The sequence below is a fragment of the Myotis davidii genome, unplaced genomic scaffold (assembly GCF_000327345.1).
Source record: "Myotis davidii unplaced genomic scaffold, ASM32734v1 scaffold209, whole genome shotgun sequence".
Classification (NCBI taxonomy): domain Eukaryota; kingdom Metazoa; phylum Chordata; class Mammalia; order Chiroptera; family Vespertilionidae; genus Myotis; species Myotis davidii.
In genome coordinates, this window is record NW_006300047.1 from 1047542 (window position 1) to 1061567 (window position 14026).

The 14026-nt window shown below is 49.7% G+C and overlaps 1 protein-coding gene across 1 annotated transcript in view; it reads right to left on the bottom strand.

Annotated features, from left to right (window-relative positions):
- LOC102763755 (sorting nexin-29) overlaps positions 1 to 14026 on the bottom strand; it is a 440536-nt gene that overhangs the window by 148495 nt on the left and 278015 nt on the right. The window contains exon 18 of the mRNA XM_015572131.1: positions 3747 to 3863. Within this exon, the coding sequence (XP_015427617.1) occupies positions 3747 to 3863 (117 nt within the window). The remainder of the gene's footprint in view (positions 1 to 3746; positions 3864 to 14026) is intronic.

Here is a 14026-nt window from a genome sequence, read left to right on the forward strand (position 1 = left end):
AGGGAAGCTGTCCTCAGCCCACAGGTGAAAGACAGAAAATTCAACACAACATGGTTACACAGTGACAGACGCTGGAGCACCGCAAAGGTCTGCGAAGGCGTTTGTTGTGGGAGTGGATCCCACTGAAAGCCCCATCACAGGACCGCGTGCTACACACAAAGTCTCGGGCAATGAAGAAATGAAAGGACCTGTGGTTTCTCCAAGACACTGCAATGAGCAGCAGCTATCATCCGTTAGAGTGATGTAAGCTTATGGCACTCGAGACAATGGGAAGGAAAGAGGCAGGCGCAGAGAAAGATTCAGGCATGAGGGAGAAACAGAGACAGGCTGCGGCCAACAGGCACACAGGAAGGGAGAGGCAGAGTGGAGATGAAGTCAGACGGAGGCAGGCCAAGAAAGCAAAGCAGAGGGAAGCAGAGAGAGAGGTAGGTAGCGAGAGAGGAATAAAGAGAGAGAAGCACACAGAGGCAACAGAAGAAACTAAACGGCAGATAAAACACAGAAACAGAGCAAGAAGGAGAAGAGAGCACATGGGAGAAACTCAGAATCACCTGGCCTTTGAGAGGCAACGTGGGAGAGGCCCCAAGTGCCCGGGGTCCAGTGCTGCAAACATGACTGAGACCCAGGCCAGCGGGGTGTGAGGAGGAGGCCAGCTGGACCCGGACTGAATGTAGCTGGTCACCGCTAGCGGACGGAGGGCAGGCTCACTGCACCCACAGCCACACAATGTCACCTCCTCTCCTCCACGCCCCGCGGATCCCATACCCAGGCAGCTCATGAGACAAAACAGGCTTCCACGACCTCCTTGCCAGCTGGTGCATGGGGAACTGACATGATATGCAACGTGGCCCTACCTTTCCCACATGCACACCTTGGAAAGCACCTTAGGAAAGATGCTCCTTGGGGAAATAATTGTGGGAATGACACATACAATGTATGTGCTATATCTACCCCTTCCGAGAGCCATGAGGCACTCTGGGGGGAAGTCCTACAGCAGAGAAACCTATTCAACACCCTTCAATCCAAGATTTTCAATCTTGTTCCATCAGGGACCTGTATCTTTAAAACCACCCAGAGTGTCATGCCTAGAGCAAAATAGACACTAAGTTTTCCTTGAAATTGAGAGAGAGAGAGAGAGAGAGAGAGAGAGAGAGAGAGAGAAAGAGAGAAGAGTAAGCACCATGGTGTTAAAGCATTCTAGTGCTACCAGGAAGCTGTAGGCCTTGGGGTAGGTAAGTCATGCCTTGAAATCAACCTGCACCTCAGTTTGCTCAGCTGAAAAATCGATCTAATAAATAACAGAGGGTTGTTCTGAGGGGGAGAGGATAAAAATGCATCCAACCCCAAGCACATGGTAAATGGCTAGCCAAGGCGGTTCCCTCCCCACACAAGCATGGGAGGGGAGAGGGGAGAGCAGTGACAGGAGGAACAAACCGACGGGCTGATGCTTTGAGTCAGGGCAGCTATTACAGAAACCTCAGGTCAGACCACATTGGACCATCGCTTCGCTTAAGTGGAGTGAGCCACTCGAAGGCAGTTGGAACAGAGACCCACCAAAGAAAAAAGGAAAATCCGCTGCAATTATACAAAGTGAGACCAAGTTTGCTTCCCCCATGAGAACAACCTTCGTTTAGTGAATTGTTTCGTCTTCCACTTTCCCTGTGCTGCAACCTTAATTGACCTCTATGTCTTACAGGTTCTATTACCCTGTCTCCATTTATTATGCAAAATAGGAGCTCTTGTCCCAGAGAATTTTCAGGGCTGTAATCAAATCTTGTTAAAAGGTAAAAACAAAACAAAATAACCTCCAGCACTCATTCACATCTTATATGGGGCGGGGGGAGCGGGGGGGAGGGGGGACAGACTCGGAATAATGAGGCGAGAGTTCTAAAAATACTTTCAGAGAAAGAAAAGGAAAAAATTTAACCCTAAATCCCAAACTCCTTCTTAAAATAAGTTCTTTAGCTTAAAAGTCTATGAGAAGAAACAACGCCCCTATCTTTAAGAAAGATTATTTGGTCCATGTGGTCATTTTCTGCTCTATGAAATAAAGTTCGCACTTAACAAACATTTAGTGAGCACCCACACAGTGCTAGGCGCTGGGGTTTAGAGATGAAAGCTGGGTGGGGCTCTGACCGCATCCCACCATGGAGTTGTTTTATTGGCAGCATCTCAACAAACTGCCCAAAGAGGCTGCTGCCACGTGACTCCCCATTGATGGAAGAGGAAACTGAGGTTTCCAAATAAAGAGACACAGTTCTGCCCTTGAGGTGCTCAAACACTGTAGGTCTGGGAGGGAGTCTAATCCAGGGTCTGCATTGCATAAGCCAGGCCAAGTGGAAACGAAGGGAAGAGAGGCTGAGATTCCCAGGACAAATGCCTCTCACAATTAAAAGGAGGATAGGCTCCAGATCTGTTATGGAACTTGAAATTTCCTCCTTCCTTTCACCCCAGCTGTCTGACGGGGGTGATTGAGCAGAGTGGGCCTGAGGGCAAGGTGTGCTCTAACCACTTAACCACTGGCCAGGGCTGATATTTGAGGAAATAAAGGAATTACTGGTAATGGAGAAATGACAGTGATATCATAATTATATTTTCATATGTGTGTGTGTGTGTGTGTGTGTGTGTGTGTGGAGAGGAGGAGAGAGAAAGAGACAGAGAGAGATGTCTATTGATGAAATATCCAGTATTTGGTTCAAAATACTACAGAAAAGGGAAGTAGGCATGGGTAGCTTCAAAAAGATTGGCCAGGATTAATAATAATTCAACTTATTATTAATGGGTACGTACAATGGATACATAAATGTGTTATACCAACCTCCCACCTCTGGGCATTTAACATTTGACATAACAAAAAGTTTCTAGATGAAAAACCATTATAAATGTGTTTGAAAGGACAAAATGCTCTCTGTAGCATGGTGCGTAATAGCTAAGTACTGGCAACAATCTCAATGTCAGCACAGGAGATTGGATTAAAAATAATGTGGTATTTCATTTAGCAGAGTACTAAAGAGTCAAGAAAGTGAATGAACCCAATCAGGAGCTCAACGAGGGTGACTTTGTCCCCCAGAGAACATGTGGCCATGTCTGGAGACATCTTTGGTTGCCATGACGGGGTGGGGTGCTACTGGCCTCTAGTGGGTAGCGATCAGGGATGCAGCTAAACATCCCACAATACACAGGACACCCCTCTCCTCACCCCCTTCAAAAAATTATACAGCCCTAACTATCCAGAGTGGCACAGTTTAAAATCTCTATATTAGGTCTACCGCTGTATGGTCCTTAGACCATAGTACTGAATTAAAAACAAACAAAAACAAGGGGCAAAGAGATATGTACGAGTAATACCATGTAGGTAAAAGTTACACAAAACCAGGACTAGTTACTGCTCATGGGAATTTATCTACGTAGGAAAGTATAAAACCATGCAGGGAAAGGCTATATGCCAGCCTCAGATCATTGACAACGAGGGCAGGGGCATGAAATGCTGCAAAGGGGCGTCAATAGAATTTGTAGCATTTATTTTATTCATTTTATCCTACCTAAAAAAAGGAAAGCAAATGTGGTTAAAGGTTAATGTACAGAAAAGCTGGATGTTGGGCACATGAGTGCCCACTCTTTAGTCTCTGTCCCTTCACGTTGCTAACAATGAACAGACTAAGCATCGGGGCTGTGGGCAGGAAGGGCTGGGTGGACAGACAGAGACAGGGCAGAGTTGCGCAGCCGAGGCATCCTGAGTTACTCACCGGCCCCCGGAGGTCGATGAGCTCCTGCCTCATCTGGGACACGAGGGCTTCCTTGGCCACCAGGGCCCGGTGCAGGCGCTCGTTGAACTCGATCAGCTCTCCGTGCATCTCCGCCACCTGGAACACACGAGACCAGACAGTGAGGCTCCGAGGGCAGAGCCTCCCCAGGACTCTCCCGCCTCCTCTGGGCCCACACCTGTCAGCAAGGCCTCAGGGGTCGTTGGGCTGGAGAGGTAACACTGGTCACCTACGAGCTACACAATCCAACCGTGCAGAACATTTATTTACTTGGTTGATTTTAACACTATGGAATCGACAGTCCACAATTTATGGTCAGAACACGGCTGTATCAGGTCAGGAAGCAAACTCTAGCCTCTTGTTTCATAGGTTGAAGCTCAAGCACTGAGCCATGCTGGCCGGGCTCCAAACTTTTTATTTTTAACTTATTTTTATATTTAAAGTGAGCTTCTTGTAGTCATACTTGGTTGATTTTAACACTATGGAATCGACAGTCCACAATTTATGGTCAGAACACGGCTGTATCAGGTCACTTTTGTACCTTAGGCTTTTATTATTAATGAACACTTTTCTAGCCAAAGTTTTCTTTCTAATCTGAGTTATGTCCCACTAGTGGCACAATTAGAATGACTGACCATTTCTGTTCCTCGGGGCCTGGGTTCTGAAAACCATAAAAAAATGTAATGTCAGACATAAGAAGGGATATTAGAAGACGCTTTTTTAAAAAAGGATTGCTGCCCAACTGGCATGACTCAGTGGTGGAGCGTCAACCTATGAAACAGGAGGTCACGGTTCCATTCCTGGTCACGGCACATGCCAGGTTGCAGGTTCAATCCCCAGCAGGGGACATGCAAGAGGCAGCTGATCAATGATTCTCTGTCATCATTGATGTTTCTATCTCTCTCTCCCTCTCCCTTCCTCTCTGAAATCAATAAAAATGTATTAAAAAAAAAAGATTGTTAACCCAACTCTTAATGCCTCAGGAGGGATAAAGGGAGCTCTCCTTTTTTTGGACAGGTTGTTATATATAGGCTAAAAGGCAAAAAAGGACATACATCGGAATATTAACATTCCTCAAGGTGCATTCTTTCTACTCCTCCTTGCTTTTAGTTTGCTAATAAGGTGCACTCTTTCATTTATCAGCCAGAATTACCACTTAGACTCTTAGAAAGAATTAAAACTCTTCACATGGAGCTGAAGGGAGCCACGGTGAAACCAGTGTGAAAAGTGTGAGGCTCTGGCTGTAATCCTGAGGCCGCCACACTTGCTGTGGGAGCCCCAGTCTAGGAAGGGCACCCCTCTGCCCCTCAGGTGCCCACTCTCAAAGCCCTGTGGAATGCACAGCGCACGTGGCACAAAAGACACTGCAAGACTGTGCAATGAGCAAGGGAGAACGAGCCGCCGAGCCTGCACACAGCCTGCTTCCCTGTACAGACCTCAAGTGAATATTCTCCGCTGCCTTCTTCCTTCTGTATAAAAGCAGCTGAACAGGATCTGCCTGGGCTTTTCACAAATAAATACAGCACCACTAACAATGCCTGTGTGTTCTCCACGTGGTAACCACATAACCCTGCGTGAGCTTCCTCGGGCTGAGCATCCAGTTACCTCCCCGTTAGCAGGAAACACGCGACTGGAGATATTAATGCTGAATGCCTGCTACTATGCCCCCACAAATTCAAGCTTTAAATAAACGCCACCCTCACTTCCAATGCAAAGCAGGCTTTTGCTTTGTTTTTATTTTGCTCTTCAGTGGGAGCCAGCATGTTAAAACAATTTCCCATAAATGCATAAAACATCAAAACATCCCAGCCTCCAGTGGTGTTTATGGTGAGCTGTCAAAACCCTGCTTCTCGTCTTCAGCCGGGAACGTGAGTTGACCACGTCAGGGAGGGCTTTCATTCCCCTAGGGAATGGGATGGAATCCGATGGCAGTGCGGACACAACATTGGATGAAATCACTTCCCGCAGCCATTGCCTGCAGTGCTCGTTGTTATTAAGCTCAGCTCTGAGATTCTGAATTTTCAGATCATATATCCCTACATAGAGCCATTGATGTAAACAGCTTTCATCTTACAAAACTGTAGTGAACTTAATTGTCCTCAAATAACACTTTCCAAATTCTAGAATAACTAGAAATAAATTCGAAACTCAGAGTGAGCCCTGGAAGAGGAATCTGAGATCACAAATAGCTCCTATTGTCACAAAAATAAAGGCAGGCTACACCACCACGGCCGGCTGGAATTTCTACAGGTTCTGAGGGCACTTACAGGTGTCATCTGACCTCATTCTTCATTTTCAACAGCTACAGAGAATCGCAGGGAACAGACAGAGGCAATAGGTGCCCTCCAATTCATTCTCAGCCAAGCAGGCAGAGCGATCTTCCCAAACAAGGTCGGACAGCTTCCCACTGTCCGGAGGCCATAAGAGGCCTGCGAGATCCGAGATCCAGTACCAGCCTCTCTGACCTGCCCTCTGCCCCCTCCCTCCGTGTCTCACTGACTTTCACTCAGTCTCCTATCGTCCATAACCATGCTGAGCGGCAGGTCACCCAGGAGACAGAGAAAGGCACACCCAGCGGAGGAAAGGTCGGTGCCCAGGCTCAGAGGCTGACGGGGGGCAGCTGAGAGAGGTGGTTAAGGACTCAGACTCTGGTGCAAGACAAGCCTGTGCTTGGTCACAGCACCACGTGCCTGGTACCAGTCACTCACCTCCAAGCCCATGCTATTCATCTATAAAACCATCCCGACTCCCTGGGCCACTGTGTGGCAGAAATGAGCTACTAGCAGGCCCAGCGCCATGTCTGGGCCTGGCGAATGCCCGTGAATGAGAGCTGGTTTGCATGCTGGGTGATCTCAGAAAGGGAAATGGAGGGCAGCAGGGCTCCCAGGGCCAGAGGGCCAGGGCTATATGTGCTGCACCAAGGAGCTGGGGCAGCTGTGGAGACTCACTGTCCCCAAAGTGCCAATGCCACCAACAGGACTGGGAGCCATATGCCAGGTGTTGCTCTTGGTGCTGGGGAAGGAAGTCAAGGGTTCACATCCTGAAAGTCAAATTAGGTAAAGCTCAGGGAGAGAGGGAGACTTGGAAGGAAGACGGGGGTCGGGAAGGCCACCCCCGAGGAAACCTTGAGCAGCCACTTTTCCAGTTGGCCTTGGCACATGCCAGGCAGCCTCCCCAGCCACTCTGCACCCTCACTCACTGTGGGCACTCACCGTGCTCCGCACCACCGATGCTCAGGGCCATTCTGAGAGTTTGCCATATTTCGTCTACTCTCTGCACTTTTATTCCCTTAAAAACTAATCTGAAAGCAGTTAGGAGGAGGTGCCATTTGGCAACACTAATGGCAGTGACAAATTAAAAGCAAATGCCAAGCGGAGGTACACTAATCTCCACTGACGCAGCTTCAAACACTGACCAGTGTGGGCCAAGGCCTAAGCATGGAGCCCTGATTCTCTGAACGGTCCAAGGAGCCCACCTGGCTGACAGAAGGCGTGCTCCGGAGTTGTGCCTGGAAAATGCACACCCCATAAGTAATATGGTGTAAATGCTTACCACTCACCACTTGGGTTTCATGCTTTAGGTTGGTGAGAAGATGGTAAGAAAAATTTAAGAGGTTTAAGACACAGGGGTGTTTGGCAACATCTATCAAACTTTTAAAATCCCTCATCTGTGACTTGGCCAGTCCCTGCTGGGCAGTTATCCTGCCTCTGTATTTTATACATGTGCTCAGAGCAGGAGTTTAGTTCCAAATGCTGGAACCTACCCGAATGCCCAGCCACTGGGGAAGGATGAAATAGATCAGGCTCAGCTCCCCTTGCCCGAGGTCTGGCCCAGGCAGACATCACTAGTCGACTGCAGCACTCGTTCCTCAGGAAGACGCCCAGGTAGCCCCCATGTGCTGGCTCACACCACAACAACCATTTGGTGTCCCTGGCATAAGGGATGGAGGGAAAGCATCACCAAGACAGTGGCATCTGAGTTGGGCTTGGGAAGATGAGGCCTTTGGAGCTTTAGCGACTAAGCAATCATTCCAGCTGGAGCATCAGGGAAGACTATCTCCAAAAATCATGTGGCTGTGAAAAAGCTTTTAAGGCTGTGAAAATCCCCGAATTATCATAATTACCTGCCAAATCATGAAAGGATTATAAATTTTAAAAAGAATGCCTCTGGCATTTCCTTTCATGAAAAATGGTCTATCTAATCGCATCCCAGAAAACCATGCATGGCCCTCCTTTGGCTCCCTAATTAGACACTTCCAGATTAATTAGAATCAAGACACTCCCACTCCCCAATTTTAAGAGCAACCCAAGCTCTTCCTGGTCATGTACCCAACTCTCCCAGAATGTTCTTAATGCCTCAAAATCAACCCCCTTTGACAGACGCACAGCTGGTTTAGGCCCATTTACCCGGCGGTGGGAGGGACCTGGAACCTTCTCCTGGGATGACGACACTGCACCTGCCTCGGTGAAGATGAGACCTCACCAGTGCCCATGTGCCTTCACACACAGTGGAGCACCAATCATGTGCCAGGCCTTTTCCAGGCATCACATCCGGCAGCTCATGTGACCCTTGGGACACTCCTGCAAGGTGGGCCTGCCTTCCTAAGGATGAGGCCAAAGGCTCAGAGTCAGGAAGTGGCAGGACGGGGATGGTCCTGTCTGTGCTCTTCGAACTCCATCTCAGGGTGAGGTAGAAAGGGGTTCAGGAGGAAAGTAGAGCAGTGTGGCCCAGGGTGCCCTGAGCAAGCTGATCATCAGCCACTTGGAGGGCTTCTGAGAAATGCAGGTTCCCGGGCCCACTCCCAGAAACTCTGACTCAGAGGCCCAGCGATGTGATGCTGCATCAGCTTCGGGACCCGCTGGTGAAGACCCAGGGGAAGGACTTCACAAATTTAGGTCGGAACTGCATGGGGCCATTCCCAGTTTTAGAAGCCAGTTTTTCAGTTCTTCATTTGTAAAACAGGGATGCCACAGAAGCTCTTTTATTGGTCAGTTCTTAACTACCGAGTTCTCACTGACTGAATAAGCCACCAAACAAAGGTCACTGCACAGGCCTGCCCGCCAGCAGCATTGATGGCTGAGCCACATGCGGCCTTCCGCTCCCACAGCCCAGCAGTCAGAGCTCAGAGCTGCCCACAGGGGGTCCGGGAACTGGGCTGGGATGCACGCTGCTGGCTCCAATCTGGGACAAGCACTGACCGTGACCTGAAGCATTTCGAAACACTGAAAGCAATCTCATGATGCTGTAAAATCCAGGAAGTCCATACTTTCTCTAGATTTTTTAAAGTATTTTACAAAAGTATTGGTCTGTAATGAATTGTAATTTTTTTAAAAAGTTAGTTCTTCACCAGATAGGTTGAGATGCAACTATACACAATACATATGCTATTTCTGAAATAATGTTTTGCATTAATTATTAGAAGTTATGACAAACAATGATGAAAAAAAGCCAGAATATGACCATTTTGGATAAAATTTACGCGAATTGAAAAATAAGATAGAACCAATGCTCTCAACATCTGCTTAGATGCACATTGTTTCCTTGTAGAGTATCATTTAGGCTTGAAGACTAAGGAAATTAAAAATGATCACTGAAATAGTGCAGGTCCAGACCTACCTAGGGACACAGGTCAGAGAAGTCCTGAAAATTAAAGTTGCCATCACTCTCTTTGGCCCTGGCTTGCTGAGCCCTTCCAATAGTTGCCTGATCATGCCCATTTCCCAGAGGAGGGAGGTGAGTTAACAAACTGCTCCAATTTACACAGCTCACAAGTGGCAGCTGAAATTCAAACTCCAGTTTCCATGGCTCCAAAGCCTATGTCTTTATATCATGTGACACACGAGGATATTGTCCTCTATTGCACAGGTTTGCCATGAGGAACAAAGCAGTAATAGAGTTTGGGTAGCTACCTAGTGCTTGCTACAGACAATGATTCCTAAATAATCATAACAAACACTCCTGGGGTTGGGCAACATTCGAGGTGCTTTAAACATCAGCACACACAGCAACCTGGAGGTAGAGCTGTATGCCCATTTTACAGATGATGAAAGCAAGGCTCCGAAAGGTAAAGCGATTGTCCCAAGTCAGCAGCCTGCAGTAGGCGTCACTCTGCCCCGGGAACTTGCAGCCCTGTACCTCAGGGCGTTGGGGTCCCTCCAGTTTCTTTGCTCCCGCCGTCAGTCTGCCTTTTGCTTGGATTAAGCTGCATGTGGGACTGACCCGGCGGATGCTCAGGCTCGTCCTGCTGAGGCAGGAGCCCTGTTATCTCAGAACTGATCCTCCTCAGCATCACCTGGTAGAGCCGCCAAGTGACACTCACGAGAAGCCTGGGAGGCAGACCCACCCTGAAGTGCCACCGAGACAGTGCTGTGCGGGCTCATTACAGAGCTGCTGAGCTGAGTGGGTGCTTGTACAGAAGCCCCAGTGGTAAGTTCCCATGCAAAAGAGACCCTTAATCGCCTCTGTAACAAGCCCCTCTGCTCAGGGCGCCGAGCTTGAGAGAAGAGCCACTTAAAAACACGGGGCTGGATTACGCTCTCATGGGAAGAAAGGAACACCCTGAGCTAACAACAGCTCAATTAATAATGGGGCGCCTCTGAGAAACAGACGTTGGGGAACTGTTACAGCTCCGACACGGGCTGGTCCTTGTTCCTCCTGACAGGCGACCTGTCAGAGAATCCGTGAGGCGAGGGTGGAGAGAGGCCGCGCACCATGCAGGCAGCAGCGGCTCCCAGCCCAGACAACCTCTCCTTCCTGCCTTCCCACCAATGGCCCTGAAGGAGCAAAGGCAGAATATGCGGAAATGTCAATAATAAAACCGCAGCCCACACCTAACTGGAGGTCGTTTGAGACAAATGAGCAATGAGCGGAGACAAAAGCCAAGCCAGGCGGGAGCCACAGGCCTGCTGAAGGAGCATTATGCCGAGCCCAGGAGGTGCTGTGCGCTGTGAGGCTCTCTAAGCCCCTCAGCCTGCACCGTCCTGCTGGGCATCGCCAGAGACTGCCCAGCACAGCGTCTAAGGCGCAGACTCAGGGCCGGAAGAGCTGGGGTCAAGCCCCGCTTCCCCTTCCTGGCTGTGACTGGACAAGCTGCTTTTACCTCTCTGGGCCTCCATTTCTTATCCATGAAATGAGGACTATGCGAGTGAATTGCACAGGGCTTTGGGAGGTTTAGGTGAGTTCATACATAGGAGTGCTTAGCTTAGCCTGCATGTATCAGGCACTCTGTAACTACTAGCCACTGCCAGGCCATGAAAAGGGCACCACGAAAACATCTAGAATCCACGGCCTTCACCTCTCTCAGATCTGCTCCCGCTTCCCCATCCCTGCCACACAACCTTGGTTCCAAAGCGCCCCCCACTCCCACAGCCCGCCCCTGCATCTGCTGCCCCTCTGTCCTCCACCCAACCCCAGGCTGATGCTCAAACAGCCCCCCTAAAGCTCAAACCAAATCATGTCCCTTCTCTGCTTAAAACCTTCCACTATTTTGACAAGTAAAATGAAATGATATCTGCAGTTAGCTTCCATAACGGAGGTGGGGTAACAGAGGGTCAAGCCTGAAGCAGGACTGGCCTTGGATGGGACTGTGTAATGGGTACCCTGCGTGCAGTACATTAAAATGTCTCCTTAATCCAGAGTCTAAGAATAACCTTCAATGGCTTCCCACTAATTCCCTTGGCATGGCGTACAAGCAAAGGCAGGAGGGGCGAGTGGGAAGGGCAGCAAGGAAATATTCAAGGGAAATATTGACACTGGTCAACGATTATGTGCTCACCTGCACCTCCCTCCCAGCGACACCTCTTAAAATCCTCTTCACTCTCCAAAGCTTAACTCCAACCTCAGATTGTGTCACTCCCCAACCGCCTTGGTCCATTCGTCCATCTTCTCCATAAACGATTCCTCAATGGTAGTAACAGCAGTTACCATTTTCTGCGCACTTACTCTATATGTCAAGTACTTTCAGGGCCACAAATAAAGGCTCTTCCGCACAAGGAAGAGAAAGCTGCCCTGTCTGGGTGGCCACGGGCCCAGGGGTCCTGGTTCAGTAAGTGGAGCTTGGCCCCAAGAGCCACACGCCCGTGTGGTATACAACCCACACCTGCGCCCTTACACACTGCTGGGCGCTACTGTTGTCCCATTTTACAGGGGAGGGAATAGGCCAAAGGGGCTAGGACACTAGCCCACAGTCACACAGAGTTGATTACAGCAGGTGACAGCAGACACACCCTCTCTGGGTTACCGAGAGCTCCCACAGGAGCTCTGTGCACCCGGCCGACAACGCTGTCCCGGCAGCTCACCGCCCTGGCTTGAGCACAGGTCTCACAGACTCCACTTTTCTCACGTGGGATGGCTGCCAAAGCCAGTGACAAACCCAGACACTTCTGGGGCTAATTACTTCTGCTGGATCAATGCGGGTGGGGGATGGAGGGTAGGAGGGCAAAGATTCTCTTCTGTTAACACAGCAGACAAGGTGGTTTACCTGGCATCACACAATGGCTGTAATTATACTCCATTACAAGGACAAAGCACTGCCTGGCTGGGCTTGTGAAAATGGGTCAAGAATTACTTTAAAAGGCTCTGCTGGCCTCTCCTTTCTGAAGCACTGCGGTTACAGGCGTGTTCACAGAAATGACTATTGACCTCCAGGATCCCACGTTGGCCTTCTGCCTCCCCAGCACAGAAGCCTTCTCCAGCCCGCTGGGCAGGCAGCTGAGGAGGAGGGGGAGGAGGGGGAGAGAGGACAGGAGGGAGGAGGTGAGGGGAGGGGGGGCCTCATCATTAAGAACATTTACTGAGCACATACTCTGTGCTGGCCCCAGGTCTACGCATTGTCCCTACATTAGCTCATGCCCAAGCAACCTTATAAGGCCTGTCCACAGCATATTCTTTCCCTTAGAAATCCATCTTCAGTATCTGAACATTCCCAGATCCATTCATTCAACAAATTCCTACTGAGCAACTGCCATCTCCCAGGCCCTGTTTAAGCACTGTGGACATACTGGCAAACTAAAGAGAGAGAGTCCCTACCCTGGTGGTTTCCATGTTCCAGCTATCAACCCTATTAGCAGAAGAGGGACTGGGTTCTTGCACAGGTTTAGTTCTGTTCAAGACTGATAAACAGAGCGCTTGGGACCTGAACCCTGAGCCATGCTCACGCCTACCACGCGTCCTCTCTCGGTTCCGGGGCCATTACACAGCCCCCTCCTATCTATGGCACTTGCACCTCCACACACTTCTTCATTCACCCAGGGGCCAGGCACTGCCCTGGGCTGGGCATCCATGGTGACGCTCAGGAAGCGCCCTGTCTCTGGGGATCAGACAGTGACAGTTCCCACGCAGGGTGCCAGTGGCACAGGAGCACAGAGGCCAGGGGAGGGCTCCAGGAGTGACTGGGAGCTGACTTGCAGGTGGGAGGAAGTGAGCCAGCAGGAGACAGGAGAGCAAGTTCAAACCCAGGCCCACGGCTTCCAAACCCGCACTCCTCTGCTCTGTGTCCTCATCTACAAAGTGGGAATCCGTCGTATGGAGCAGGCAGGCTGGTGGGAAAACCACATGGGGACCAGTGCTGACCGCGGAGCCCCTGGCTGGCACACAATGGGGCTCACCCTGGGGCAGCTGCTGCTTACTCCTGATAACTGGCTGCTGCACAAGGAAGTGTTATAATATCACACTCATGCCCCAATTCCATCTTCTCCAGAAAATATTTCACCCTGAAGTGTTGCTTTCATATTTATTGTGTCGCGTGCTGGAAAGCACAGAATCTCATATAAAGATGTAAATTCTGAAGTTATGTGGCCCTCTGTCATATTCTAATGTCTTCCAGAAACCGGGGGAGGCCAAGTGTGCATTTTTAATCACATTTCCTCAGAAGGAATACATAGAGACCTCCTGAATATTTTAAACACAGCTCAATAAATTATGCCCACGTTTCAAAAGAAAGACAGTAGTGAAAAACATTAAATTTTATGAGCATCAAAAAATGTTTTTCTGCCACAGAGTCCGTTTCTCATACCAAAAAGCATCGCTTAAAGAGACCTCTTCAGTAAGCACCGCCTTGCTCCCCAGACGCCCATGGTCCTGACTCATCGAGGAGGGGTGTGGACACACACACCTGTTCAGAAGGAAGGCAGTGCTCAGTGCGAGCGGTGGTGTGGGACCTGGGGTGAGCACTGGTGTGGGGTGTGGTGTGGAGGATGAAGAGGGGCAGTGTGGGGCGTGGTGTGGAGGATGCACGGGGGGGGGCAGTGTGGGGCGTGGTGTGG